This window comes from Actinia tenebrosa, unplaced genomic scaffold (assembly GCF_029948245.1).
Source record: "Actinia tenebrosa isolate PJP-AT-01 unplaced genomic scaffold, QUT_ActTen_1.0 PGA_scaffold8__29_contigs__length_14323225, whole genome shotgun sequence".
NCBI lineage: Eukaryota > Metazoa > Cnidaria > Anthozoa > Actiniaria > Actiniidae > Actinia > Actinia tenebrosa.
The window spans coordinates 6,759,481-6,771,435 of record NW_028292585.1 but is presented as its reverse complement, the minus strand read 5'-3'; the positions used below and the strand labels follow the sequence as shown (position 1 = coordinate 6,771,435).

Here is an 11,955-nt window from a genome sequence, read left to right as displayed (position 1 = left end):
TTGCACATTAACACAGAGCTGATCTTGAGCAATGTAAGGGACCTCGTTTTATTTGTTTATTACACTTAGTATACCAATTATTTATTATTTTTGTGGCATTAACTTGTAATACGGAATTATAGTTGCTACAGTATTTTTTTTGACATTATCACAATGTGTCAATTTAAATAGTAATTATCGCAATATCAGACTCATATATTAAAAAATCTCGTTTCATATTTCATACAAAACTGTAATTGTCATATTCAGAAACATATAATATACAAATGGCAGCAGTACTTTTTTTAAAATGCTTTGTAATGATTATGGTGTTACAGAAGGTATCCCAATCCAATGAAAGTTTTAGTGGACATCAAAGTTTTTCAATGGCATATATATTTGGAAATTATTTTTTTTTTCATAAGAATGTGTCTGTCGTGGATGTTGTGGTGATGGGCCTTATGACGCTCCACAAACCGAGTTGTTTGACCGGACAAATGAAAAAAAGCAGGGAGAATTAAGTAGATAGTATTATTAATAACGTTTAGCTTTCCATCCAATATTCTCCTTATATTTAGAGGCGTCTCGGGTTTCTTTGTTCCCTTTCCGTTTACAATTCTTTCCATTTAATAAAATTTCCTTTTCTTCGATTTCACTGGTACAATTTCCTCCCATTTCCTTTCCTCTTTCCCGTGTCCTTCTTTCCATTCTCACTTCCTTTTTTCGTTTTCCTTGGTTCCTTTCCTTTTCCCTAATTTCGACTTCCATTTCCTTTTCCTTTCTTCCTTTTTTTTCTCTTTCCACCATTTTTTCTTTCTTTTTCTTGTTGTTTAAGGTTCACAATCAAGTCATCTGTAAATTAAGAAAAAATATCCAACTACATTAATTGTGTACTTATAATTTATTGTTTATACTAATTTTTTTATTTCTTTTTTGGAATGTTTTGAGGTAATAAGCTTTGTTAATAATTATGAATGATAATAGACATATTTACCATCACAAAAGTAGTAAGGTCGAGTCATCTCCCTTTATCATATTCATTGGGATCGTTTTCCGCTGAAAACCACCTGAAATGGGAAAGAAAAAAATGGGCAGCAACAGAGGCAGTATTCTCTACTATATAAAAAGAAATATAAATAGATAATTATTTGAAAAATAAAATGAAAATATTCAAGAATTAAAACATTCACAGAAACCCCGTTCAAAAATCCCCCATCAAATTGTACTATCTACAATATCCACGCCAAGGCATAATACAGACATGCCAGTCCTTCTGCGTGCAAAACTAGACGTGCTGCTTCTGCACCACCCACAGTCCAGGGCTAGTACCTCCGGATGCAATCCAGCGTTTTCGTGTGGGATTGACCCCTACGGTCATGCATGCTGCAGAAATGGCCAGTCCCTCCGGTGCCACCACGTGCTTTGTGAATTGACACCCTCCGCCGTACAGGCTGCTGCAGGACATGCAGTCCCTCCGGGTGCCTAACCATGCTTTGTGCTTTAGCACACCCTCCTGGTCCAGGTGCGGCAGAATGCTGTCCCTCCGGGTGCCAACCTGCATGGTGCCACGATCACTCGGTCCATGCCTGTCACGCCGGGTGCCCCCCTGCGCTGTGTGACCCTACGAGTCCAGGGATGCCTGACCAGACATGCTTTTTTTGTCCCTTCCTGTGGATGCAAACCCTCCATGCATTGTGACTGACACCTCCGGTCATGCATGTCCCTCCGGTGCAACCCTGTGTTGTGCTTGACACCCTGCGGTCCATGCCTGTCCCTCCGGGTGCCAACCCTGTGTTGTGCTTTGACACCACTCCCGGTCCCTTCAGTCCATGCCTCCCTCCGGGTACAAACCTGGCTTCCGCTTGACACCCTCTGGTCCAGGCATGCTGCAGACATGCCAGTCCCTCAGGGTGCCAAACTTAAGCGGCCATTTTCCAGTCCCAAAGCATGCCCTTAACTTATGCTCACACCTTGAGGTTCAAGCATTCAAAGATGATGCCCTCCTCACCAAGTGTTTAAAAAAGTAAAGAAAACTCAACCCTGAAACTGCAATAAGTACAAAAGCACTTACCTCCTCTTCTTCACTGTCAGGAACATAATGCGGCTGTTTGAAAAGAATAATAACGTAATAATTTAATATGCCTTTTAAAGTTTCTAACCAATCTATCAAGTTTGACCTTTAACAAAATTATTTACTGGATTAGTGCTGGCTGAGGTATTGAAATTCAAATTCAAGGAGTATTCAGGTACATGTTCATCTATAAACTAAGCCATCTAGACAGTGTTTGGACCAACGTTCAATTAATTTCCAGTTTTGCTAGAATAATTGTAGGCCGACCAATATGGAAACACATTGAAAAATATGGGATGGCTAGTTCTATTTAAGAACTATGCAAAAAGTAAATTTTAAATTAAATTGTGTTTTGTAATACTCACATCTACCAATAGTTTACTTTGTTTCTTTTTCCTATGAACATCGCAATAAAATTATTATTATAAAATTACAGCAACAACAAAACATTAATAATAATGAAATGTATGCTTTATTGTTAGCTGAAAAAAACTAAATGTTCCTACAATCTAGTCTTCACTCAAGAAAACTTGCCTTCAATATTCCATATTCAAGCCTTCCCAGGCTCTTAATTTTTTTTTGGGGAGGGGGGGGGGGGGGGGAGGGGAAGAATATAAATGTTTAAAAAAAAATACTTACTTCAGTTGGGGTTTGCGTCTAGAATATTGTAATTCCTCCATTGCATTTACAAATCTTTGTGTATATACAAACCCTTCAACAAAAAAGTGACCATTCCATTATTAATGAAGTCAAATATATTTTATAAATATTTATATTATACAAAAAGTGTAAATAATAATCACTGTACCATGCAAACTTACCAGTTTGTATCAACTTTATTTCCATTTCATGTTTATTCAAAGGGAAGCAAGGATTAACTTCCCTTTTCCTTTCATGGAGAACTTTCTGTAAACTACATTAGGATCCAGATTGAAAAGAAATTCATTTTATAAATCGATTATGAAACACTAGTTTAATTTCATATAAATGAATGGCCATGGTTTATATACCCAACTTTTTTCCCCCTGCACAATTCCACTGCTATACGTTATAGTAATAATAAAAGTTGAGTTATACACTGTGAAAACATGAAAAAAACGAAAAAAGTACGTTTTTTCATCTTTTCACGGTGTATAATTCAACTTTTTATCATTACTGTTTCATTAGAAACACCGAGGCATCTCACACTAGATTTTAGCTAGTTATCTCGCCTTATATTACAATAGTGAGTGCCAGTAACAGCATTTCAATGACTGTAAATCACTGTGCATATAGCTATTGAACATTGTTTTTTTATGGAACGTACCATTGCTTTCTCTATTATACTAATAATCAACAAATAATTTTTTCTTACGTTCTTCACTTGCATGGGAGCCTTCCTGTATGAAGACAATTAGCGGAAAGTCGCCTTCCATTTCTTCAGCAGAATTACTGAGTGATCTAGTAGTGATAGTCGTTTGTTACTAAATGTACTGTCCAATAAATTTTATATTCACAAGCATGATAAGAACAAAAACATATATCTGCAACAACATGCTGTGCAAGTTTTTTTTGAAATGGCTTCCAAAAATTTGTCTTTGTTAAAATATATTTCATTGATGTCTAAATGGGAAGTTTTGACTGGATGGACATTTTTGTCAGCCCATACGTTCGACAATGTCACCAGTCATATATCATGCTCATATCAAAATAATTGTGCCCTCAGAGCACTATATATAGTACCTTAAGAATTTGTGGAGATCTTCATTCTCCTCCTCAGCAATCAGAAACAACATTGGCCTCTGTAGATGGAAGGCTTGGAGACATGCCTGAACATGAAAATAGCATTATTTATACACTTTGGTGACATACATTATATAACTATGGAGAAAAAAACCTATAACTACCTCATCCAGATCATCCACAGGAAGGATGACAAGCCCACTGACTTCATTCAGTCTATCCAATGCTGAAGCTGGTTGAAGGAAAAAATAAAAAGGGAAGGTGAAAAATATAACAAAGCATTAGTAATAGTAAAGGAAAACAATTAAAAACTATTACTTTCAAAATAGAATTGATATGGTGTACATATATACCTGACTCATTTATATGACTGAATATGCTGCTTTCTTTTATTTCACCAACTGAAGTAACGAAGCAGAATAAAAAAATTAATAAACTGGAATAACAAAATAAAAACTGGTGTTACAAGCTTTTAATTGTAATACCTAAAAAAATAACAGCTGTACTTAAACAGAGTTGGAACATTATGGAGATTATGGAGAATAAGGACTTTGGATGACTATATTTGTAATATTTAGAATTTTGGTTTCAAGATGGCTGCTTCTGTCATACAGCACGTATCAATTTCACTTTTTGCCAAATTTCCTGACTTTCAAGTGAGAGCTAGTCGTTCATCAAACATCTGAATTATCTGTCTTTTACATATTTGTCCACACAGTCACTACTATGCACATGCAAGCTTTTTGCTGCAAAACAAATATTTCAAAGTCCATGGTAAAGCAAAGGATTCTCAATTTCTGTCAACTAACATGGCATGCAGCATATGAACACTGACATAGCGAACCTTAACACATTGTGGCCTATTAAAGCATGAATCATGATCACCCACTTACCAACCAATCCTTCATCACGATCCTGAACAAATTGCACCTGGTTAGGATCTAATCAAAGCAATTCAAAAGATATAAATCAATGAATGGTGACTCTTTCTTTAAGAGAACTGGGTCTTCTATTTAAAAAAACATATGAAAGGGCTGAATTGAATATGTTATTAAAAACACTGTAAATGTTCAGTTCAGTTCCAGGAAAATCATTCGGATTTCTCACACAAAACTTCCTATGAACAGTACATATTATAGGACCTTTAGGGCTGTTGTTGCAAAAAGTGCTTACAGATGCAGGGTTGTCAATAACATTTTTGGTGGGTGGGTATGAAATTGAAATAGGTGGCTGACACTCACACACAATGGGAACCGAATTGGTTGAACAGGTGGTACAATCTGCTGGTTGCTGGCTTATATTGACATCAATAAGATGAGCATTTTAAACATGTTTAGGTTTATGCTTCTTGAAGGGTAAAGTTAACTATTGCACAGGTATGTAGCTGGTCTCTACTAAGCTGGTGACCTTCCGATCTAGATATCACTGTTGTTGCTATGTTTAGAATGATATTTTGCTAGTTTTATAGCTGATATTAAATTCCTTTCTTGTAACTGAAGTCTATCAATCCCACAATAACTTGAAATATGCATCTTAAAGTAACCATGGAACTTGTTATTGCACGTCTAATGTAACTAAGCCTATACCATTACTTACATGATGGAGATGGCAATTGCGTTGCAGGACTGTTTGCAGCTGCTAATTAAAGGGAAATAAAAATACGAAAAAAATATTATTATAAATATATTCTGCATAGTTGATTAGAAGTCTGTTAGCAAAAACAAAATTGTAACTTTATTTAACTTACGTGAAGTTGATTCATCTAGCCACGGTGAAGATGAACCTGAAAATGGTAGACGAAATATAACATAACATCATTAAAATCAATGATGTACTGTACCAATGTAAATGTTACAAACTTTTTTATTTTTTTGCAAGTTTTTATTTCTTTATTGGCCCTGCAGTGTTGGTAATGTTTATCCTATGACCAGTGATTTGGTCCAAACTGGAAAGCACACAATGAAGAGATAAGAAGATAAAACATACCACCAAGTTCAGGGCTTTCTTCACTACTGTCTGATAAACCTATAAAAAGGATAAAATAAATTAATCCTTGATATGCACTTGTTATCTTAATAACAAATGATTTCAAAAATATATAGCTGGTACAACTAAAAAATTAAGTTCTTAGAGTATTGGAATCACATAACAATGTTATCATTATCTCCATCATCTAATTCTTCAAAATCACTGGCATCTACATTATTACAATACAATAGTTATTAAACTATGATATATGTATAAATCATTATCTTTCTAATGGATTCAAAACAATGTCATGGGGATTGCTAGCTGGTGTTTCCTATATATGTCCCCTCCTAAAAATTCCTAGGCTACCAATTTGAATCTAAAGGAATAACATAACATGAAAAAAAATTAAAAACAAAAAAACTTTTTTCATCAATATTCATTTATTTATATGGTTATGAATATATAGATAGAACCATATCGAATAACGAAAAAAGAGCCCCAGAAAGTTTTTTTTGTTGGAAAACACCTAATACATACATGTTAAATTTTTTTTGGCTGCTAATCCTCTTAGGCCAGGAAAAGACTTTAATGGTGTACCTGCAAAAGAACACAAATGTAGTCTCGTAAACCAAAAATTAAGACAAAAAAGAGAGATACATATATAACTGGTTCATTATAATCTTAATGCTGTCAGTGTATCTCTTTGAAGATAATTGAAGAAACTCACTGATAACACTCTTTGCAGCTGTGGCATGCTTAGTATTCTTAGTACTTTTGCTAACTACAAAGTTGAAATATAGATACATGTAGTATAATAGGCAATTATTTATAAATAACTATTCTACAAGGAATTTTATTTAAAACATTTTAAATAAAATAAAAATACTTACTGATAGTACTCCTATTAGTTTCTTTTTTCGTGTCGTTTTTGGTACTTTTTCCAGCTGCAAAATTGAAAAATAGATAGCACAATTAGCTATAACAAGGGCTCATTTTTTTCTCATTTCTTTCAGAAAGAGGGAGGAAAAAAGCCTTTATATAAAAAATACATATATATATATATGTAAAATGAAATATAAAAATGTTGATAAAAAATTTATGTTATTTTGTTTATAGTGTCCTAGTAGAATGTACGAAGTAAATTATAAGTCAATTAGTAGTTAAATAGACAAAAAAGGACAGTGGACTTTAAGGTTTATTAAACATTACTTAGTCTGATATCTATTTAAAAGGTGTAATGACTTCACCCTATAAGCTTGAAAATAAACTTTATTTTTTTATCTGATCTGAGCAAACTTTAATACGTACACGAATTTTTTTGGCTTCCTGACAGCCATGGTGAACCTATGAAAAATGGAGACAAAATCATTAATGTATAAAAAACAAGAATAAAAATGTATATATAAATGAAAGTGGAGGGCAATAAAAATTGAAATATAATGCTTTGGCAAATAAATAAAGACAAGTATGAGTGATCATGGCTTCTTTGCATATAAGACGGTTTTCATCACTACTATACTGTAGAGGAAATTATCACTTGAAATTGAACCTCGTTTTCGTTTCCACAGGAGCCCCACTTCAGTTTCTAACAAAAACAGATAAAAGGTGGAATTCAAGGCACCATATATAACATTAAAGTTATCCCTGTTCATACTCTTTCAACAAATGTAAAATCTTTCGTTATTTTCCTGAAATGATGAACGCGCTAGGTTTTTTTAACCGGATTTCATTATTATGCAAATGTTTAAAAAATTCTAGTTATAACTACAGTAGTTATATATAGTTTCTAGATATATGAAATTGTAAAGTAATTTTAAAATGTAATCCTTCTATGATGGTAGCATACAGTGGAGCATGTAACATCCAAGTACTGAAAGCACAAATGAACTATAAAAGAGCTGTAACCGTGCCCAACGTAAAGAAACCGCTATAACAAACTGAGTGTGACGAATAATTCAGCCTGCTCACCTTTACAACCTACTTCCATTCCTTGTTTTGGAACTGGAATTGCAAATTAAAACCTTAACTGATTGCGGTGTTAGATATCAGTGTAACTGATATGTATATCAAAGATATATATGTGGATATCAAAGTCCAAGTTTTTCTTTACATCACACATATTCATAAATATATTGATCATACATTTGCTATTTTTCATGTAAAGGTAAATCCTTGGCGATTTTGTCCCTTTAAACAATTGTAGCAGCTCCTTGGCGTTAGGGAGATATTCTGATAGCCTTGTAAAGATATTCCCGCGCGAGGTTGTTCTGAAAACTCTGATTCTAATGGAAAGGAGAAAATAAGTATTAATATTCACGAAGTTTTTATCAACTAAAAGTAGTTTTGAAAAAGAAGAATTGGATTCACAGTGACTTACTGGTTACGTTCTTTGCTTTGAAGACAAGGGAAAACAGCTCGAAGCTGGTCCATTAACATCTCGGCTGTCCATAATGTGTTGATCCCTATGTACCTGGCTTCGCCGCTCGTCTTCATGTCTTCCCACATAGAACCCCTTGGAGCAGAGACAAATTTCTTTTTTGTTACAACTATCCATTTCATCACCGTTTTTCCAATGGATTTTTTAGGCGGCGAAAAATCCACTGCGTCATCTGAGCTAAAACCGTCCATGCTTGTTGGTGGCTATACGATAGTGAATTAGGCGGTACACTCTGCTTTAATACATTGACACATTCCAGAACTTCCTGTTTATTTTCGTTGGGAGTAGCTTTCATGAAGGAGTTGAGAAAAAAACTTATGACATCCGGGAAACATGATCATCAAATTTCAAATCAAATATTGCAATTGAAAAGCCATCCGTCAGTGACATAGGACACGCCCGAGAAAAAAATATGTATAATATTAGCCAGTGCTTTAATATGTGAAACGAGGAGATGTACTTATCGCTGGACCGATGTATCATTTACAAAAACAAAGCAAGATTAAAACCAAAATACCATACACACATACAGAACTAAACTAACAAAATAACCGAAATAAAGGTGATTTCACACCAAGAGAGGGAAGTGTCGAAATACTTCTAACAAATACCCTTTGTTCTAATTGTCTTGCGTCAGACCTCATTACCCCGTGGGAAAGCTGAAAACAGTCTTTTGTAGCTGCAAGTCCTTACAGTAGAGAAACCGCATAATTCTTCAATATGGAAAATATTTGTCCATACTTCAGAAAAACACAAGACAAACATAGAATAAAAATGTGAGTAGATATCCCTTTACTCTGAACCAGTATATCATGATCAGTTTAGTTATAACTGTTTTTAAATAGTCTTATCTTCGGCGATTGACATACATGTGAGCACGGCGTAAGTCCAATAAAAATTATAATTTATTTTAAAACATCTTGGTACAAAGTATCGAATATAATGGTCAATACTATATGTGTTTATTTATTAAAATTATTATTGTTGAACTTCCCCGGAACATTATATTTGAACCAACGAGGGAGACTCTACTAGCTAGAAATTTTGGCAGTGTACTCTGCAGGATAGAGAAATGTGTGATTAAGAGTGAAAGTTTATAGAATATAAAATCACTGAGTTTTTCTTTTAACTTAACTACTATTTTAGGAGTGCGGCTATGGAACATTTAATGTGTTGCGAGGAACGGATTCGTCCTTGTGACGTACCACTGTGCACCTTCCATGGTAACTCAGAGGAAATGGAGGTGCACGCTAAAAATTCTTTGGCCCACCACAACCTCTTGCTGGTCAAAGCGCACGAAGAGTTATTGTACCAAATAAAGTTTAAGGTAATTAGTTTGTAACTTCGTTTGCTATTTTCTTCACACCACTGAGGTTACGGCTTCAACGCGAGTATATTTTCATAATTTAGCACAGGTCGCCCAAGCTCTGTATTTGTAAGATAGTATAAGAGAACGTAAATCGAAAACATAATAAAGAGTCAATGCAATCGTCTATATCATTTTCAATCATTCCTTTTCTATCCGATAGAAGCGAATTGGTCAAGGATTGAGCGAGTTGAATAGACTTTTCAAAATGAACGCTTTCCCCTGCCCTAAATAATTGGCCTCATAATAATTGATATTCAGAATCACCTATAAATACATTTTTCCGGTCTTTCAGTCAGCGGATGCTGGAAAGCGATATGTGCCTAGACCATGTGGTATGTGGTCCACCTGCTGGACCATTGACAACTTGGCTCTGCATATGAGACGCTCTCAATGCGTTTCACTGCGGAGTCCATTATTTGAGAAGATGGGCCAGGTCTGGAGGTTGATGCTCCTCCTAAATTCAAGTTTAGAGGTCCACCTCGAGCTTTTTTCATCCAAGCAACCCGTGGATGTATTATTGACGTAAGTTTTCTCAACAGATACAACCAAGCCAATAAAAAACAGATCAGTAAAGTGCGGTTGATACATGGGTGTAATAAATTATTCCTGGGGTCAATAAAATATGCCATTAACTAATACCATATGAAACAACCAATAAATAAACCTTGTTTCTGACTTTCATTACTCTCTTCAGTTTCTCTGTAGAAAATAATGTCTACGATACCATACGTGACGTCATCGAAGAGGGAGAGGCAATGGGAAGGACAATCGATATAAACAATTTGAAAAGTGTCGACATTCATGTGGCGGTTACGATTGTAAAATACCAGAAAATAAAGGTACTTGGTAAAATGGCATGTAAGCTCCTCCGCAGCCGTCACATAATTTTCGCGCCTATAGCAGCCTGGAAATACGCTTTATAAAAAAAATATTACGAATTATTATTACTATTATTATTATAACTATACATAATACATAAGTAATAAGGCGGTAATAAGTTCAAAAGTTAACTAGTATGTATTTATCATATTCTTAGACTGAGAGCAACAAGACGAGTGCTGTAAATAAAAAGTAGGTAAAGTTCAATCAAATCCAGATTCCACCCCCTTCGAACTGCTATCATTTGGAATTCCATGGATAATATGTCTTGTGCTTTATTCACAGGCGAGACAACGAAGCGGACCAGACTGGAACTGAACGTATAGAAGAATTCATCGATTCCTTAGTAAAGGAGGGGAAACTCGATAGAATTTTAAAAGAGGCAGACGCAGTGGCGAGGAAATTGCCAAAAACGTTTGGTAGGGGAGGGAATATTGGGATGGCCAGTCTGAAGGGCCTTAATGTGTCAATAAGGGAGGTGTTTGAAGCACGTATTCAAGCACCAGACACCCTCGCTGACGAAGTTGACGATATTGTCATCAAACGTTTCATGACACATGACAGAACACATCCAGATAATCTGTATAGCTTAGCTAATGATTCAAAAGACACTGGCTTGAACCTCAGATTATATGGAAATAAGAGCTCTTATATTAGTGGTTCTATCATTAAATTAATGAGTGAAAATAATATAACTTTATAGATCTATTTTAAAACAAGTGTAGTGTCAACGTGCGGCATCTAAATTGTTTATTAAGTGAACGCATGGTTTCTCAATTTGCTTATTTCCTATGTATTTTCTATAAAAAAAGCCTGACAAAGCAACATTCTAACACAAATACAACAAAGCATCTTTGTACTGTTGAAAATACCGCTTCAAACAGGCATTTTATCATAGTACATCAATTTCTAACTGTTAAAAAGGGTTTTGAGTGTTAACCCAAAACGAGAATTGGGATCAAAACCCATACGAAAGTCTAGTTTTTGGCGCTTTTTGCCATTATTGCTCATTATGGAAAACAATTCCTCTTAACGTACTCCTCATGTCCACTCAGATTCGAGTAATTTTGTAGAGTGTATTTTAAGTTTTTTAAAAATTAAAATGTCCAGGCGCTGTAGGTTATGGAAGTAAGTCTATCCATGCTAAAACGTACCATTAATTCGCGACAGTATTTTTGAGTATTACTTTTTCTTTATTCATCAATTTAAATAAAGATACCATTGTGTTACAATTAATTATTTTTACAGAACATGGCTCGCTTTCTACAAAGTAAAAATATTCATTGAGGGAAAGCTATTCCGTTTTTAACTCTTACATTGTGCATAATTATTGAAGTGAATCACATATCTTAACGAGCTGTATGAAGCGGCCGGACAAAGTAGAAATACTGCCAGTTTAGAAATTGCAAAAACATTAAAGAAATTTAAGCGATAATTATTTCAAGCGTGAGTGGAACAGCTTAATTATCCTCGCAGTATCCTTCAAAACATTTATGTTGCTAGCTGGTATCTATACTTTTTATTCTT

The 11,955-nt window shown here is 34.7% G+C and overlaps 4 protein-coding genes across 6 annotated transcripts in view; 3 read left to right on the top strand and 1 right to left on the bottom strand.

The window, feature by feature from the left end:
• The window catches only part of LOC116295004 (usherin-like), a 64,563-nt gene that overhangs the window by 34,371 nt on the left and 18,237 nt on the right, over positions 1-11,955 (top strand). The gene's annotated exons all lie outside the window — the stretch shown is intronic.
• Positions 2,686-8,371, bottom strand: LOC148905065 (uncharacterized). Of its 3 annotated transcripts, XM_089024296.1 has the most exons (16): positions 8,121-8,371; positions 7,886-8,025; positions 7,712-7,744; positions 7,052-7,087; positions 6,634-6,687; positions 6,281-6,340; positions 5,759-5,797; positions 5,520-5,555; positions 5,369-5,410; positions 4,666-4,713; positions 4,126-4,173; positions 3,937-4,004; positions 3,773-3,858; positions 3,405-3,490; positions 2,872-2,963; positions 2,686-2,762 (listed from the first exon to the last, which is right to left on the bottom strand). In XM_089024296.1, the coding sequence occupies exons 1-15, from the start codon at positions 8,369-8,371 to the stop codon at positions 2,908-2,910; spliced, it is 1,083 nt and encodes a 360-aa protein (XP_088880422.1). In that variant the 3' UTR covers positions 2,686-2,762; positions 2,872-2,907. The 3 variants fall into 3 exon arrangements, with proteins under 3 accessions (XP_088880422.1, XP_088880424.1, XP_088880423.1); XM_089024298.1 differs by lacking the exon at positions 5,369-5,410 and having other exon boundaries at positions 2,690-2,762; XM_089024297.1 differs by lacking the exon at positions 7,712-7,744 and having other exon boundaries at positions 2,690-2,762.
• On the top strand, positions 8,818-10,118 carry LOC148905064 (uncharacterized). The gene is made up of 3 exons (XM_089024315.1): positions 8,818-8,956; positions 9,327-9,507; positions 9,842-10,118. Exons 1-3 carry the CDS (start codon positions 8,901-8,903, stop codon positions 10,073-10,075), a joined length of 471 nt encoding a protein of 156 aa, XP_088880441.1. The 5' UTR covers positions 8,818-8,900; the 3' UTR covers positions 10,076-10,118.
• Positions 10,262-11,863, top strand: LOC148905063 (uncharacterized). The gene is made up of 3 exons (XM_089024314.1): positions 10,262-10,388; positions 10,586-10,620; positions 10,714-11,863. Exons 1-3 carry the CDS (start codon positions 10,305-10,307, stop codon positions 11,129-11,131), a joined length of 537 nt encoding a protein of 178 aa, XP_088880440.1. The 5' UTR covers positions 10,262-10,304; the 3' UTR covers positions 11,132-11,863.

Excerpts from the sequence above, each read along its gene's own strand:
- LOC148905065 (XM_089024296.1), bottom strand. The coding sequence starts at position 8,371 with ATGGACGGTTTTAGCTCAGATGACGCAGTGGATTTTTCGCCGCCTAAA. Across the intron at positions 7,745-7,885 it reads TTACATGAAAAATAGCAAAT|TTCCAAAACAAGGAATGGAA; the intron begins GTATGATCAATA and ends TTGCAATTCCAG. Across the intron at positions 4,174-4,665 it reads TCGTGATGAAGGATTGGTTG|TTGGTGAAATAAAAGAAAGC; the intron begins GTAAGTGGGTGA and ends TCGTTACTTCAG.
- LOC148905064 (XM_089024315.1), top strand. The coding sequence starts at position 8,901 with ATGGAAAATATTTGTCCATACTTCAGAAAAACACAAGACAAACATAGA. Across the intron at positions 8,957-9,326 it reads GACAAACATAGAATAAAAAT|GAGTGCGGCTATGGAACATT; the intron begins GTGAGTAGATAT and ends CTACTATTTTAG. Across the intron at positions 9,508-9,841 it reads TGTACCAAATAAAGTTTAAG|TCAGCGGATGCTGGAAAGCG; the intron begins GTAATTAGTTTG and ends CCGGTCTTTCAG.
- LOC148905063 (XM_089024314.1), top strand. The coding sequence starts at position 10,305 with ATGGGAAGGACAATCGATATAAACAATTTGAAAAGTGTCGACATTCAT. Across the intron at positions 10,389-10,585 it reads TAAAATACCAGAAAATAAAG|ACTGAGAGCAACAAGACGAG; the intron begins GTACTTGGTAAA and ends TCATATTCTTAG. Across the intron at positions 10,621-10,713 it reads ACGAGTGCTGTAAATAAAAA|GCGAGACAACGAAGCGGACC; the intron begins GTAGGTAAAGTT and ends CTTTATTCACAG.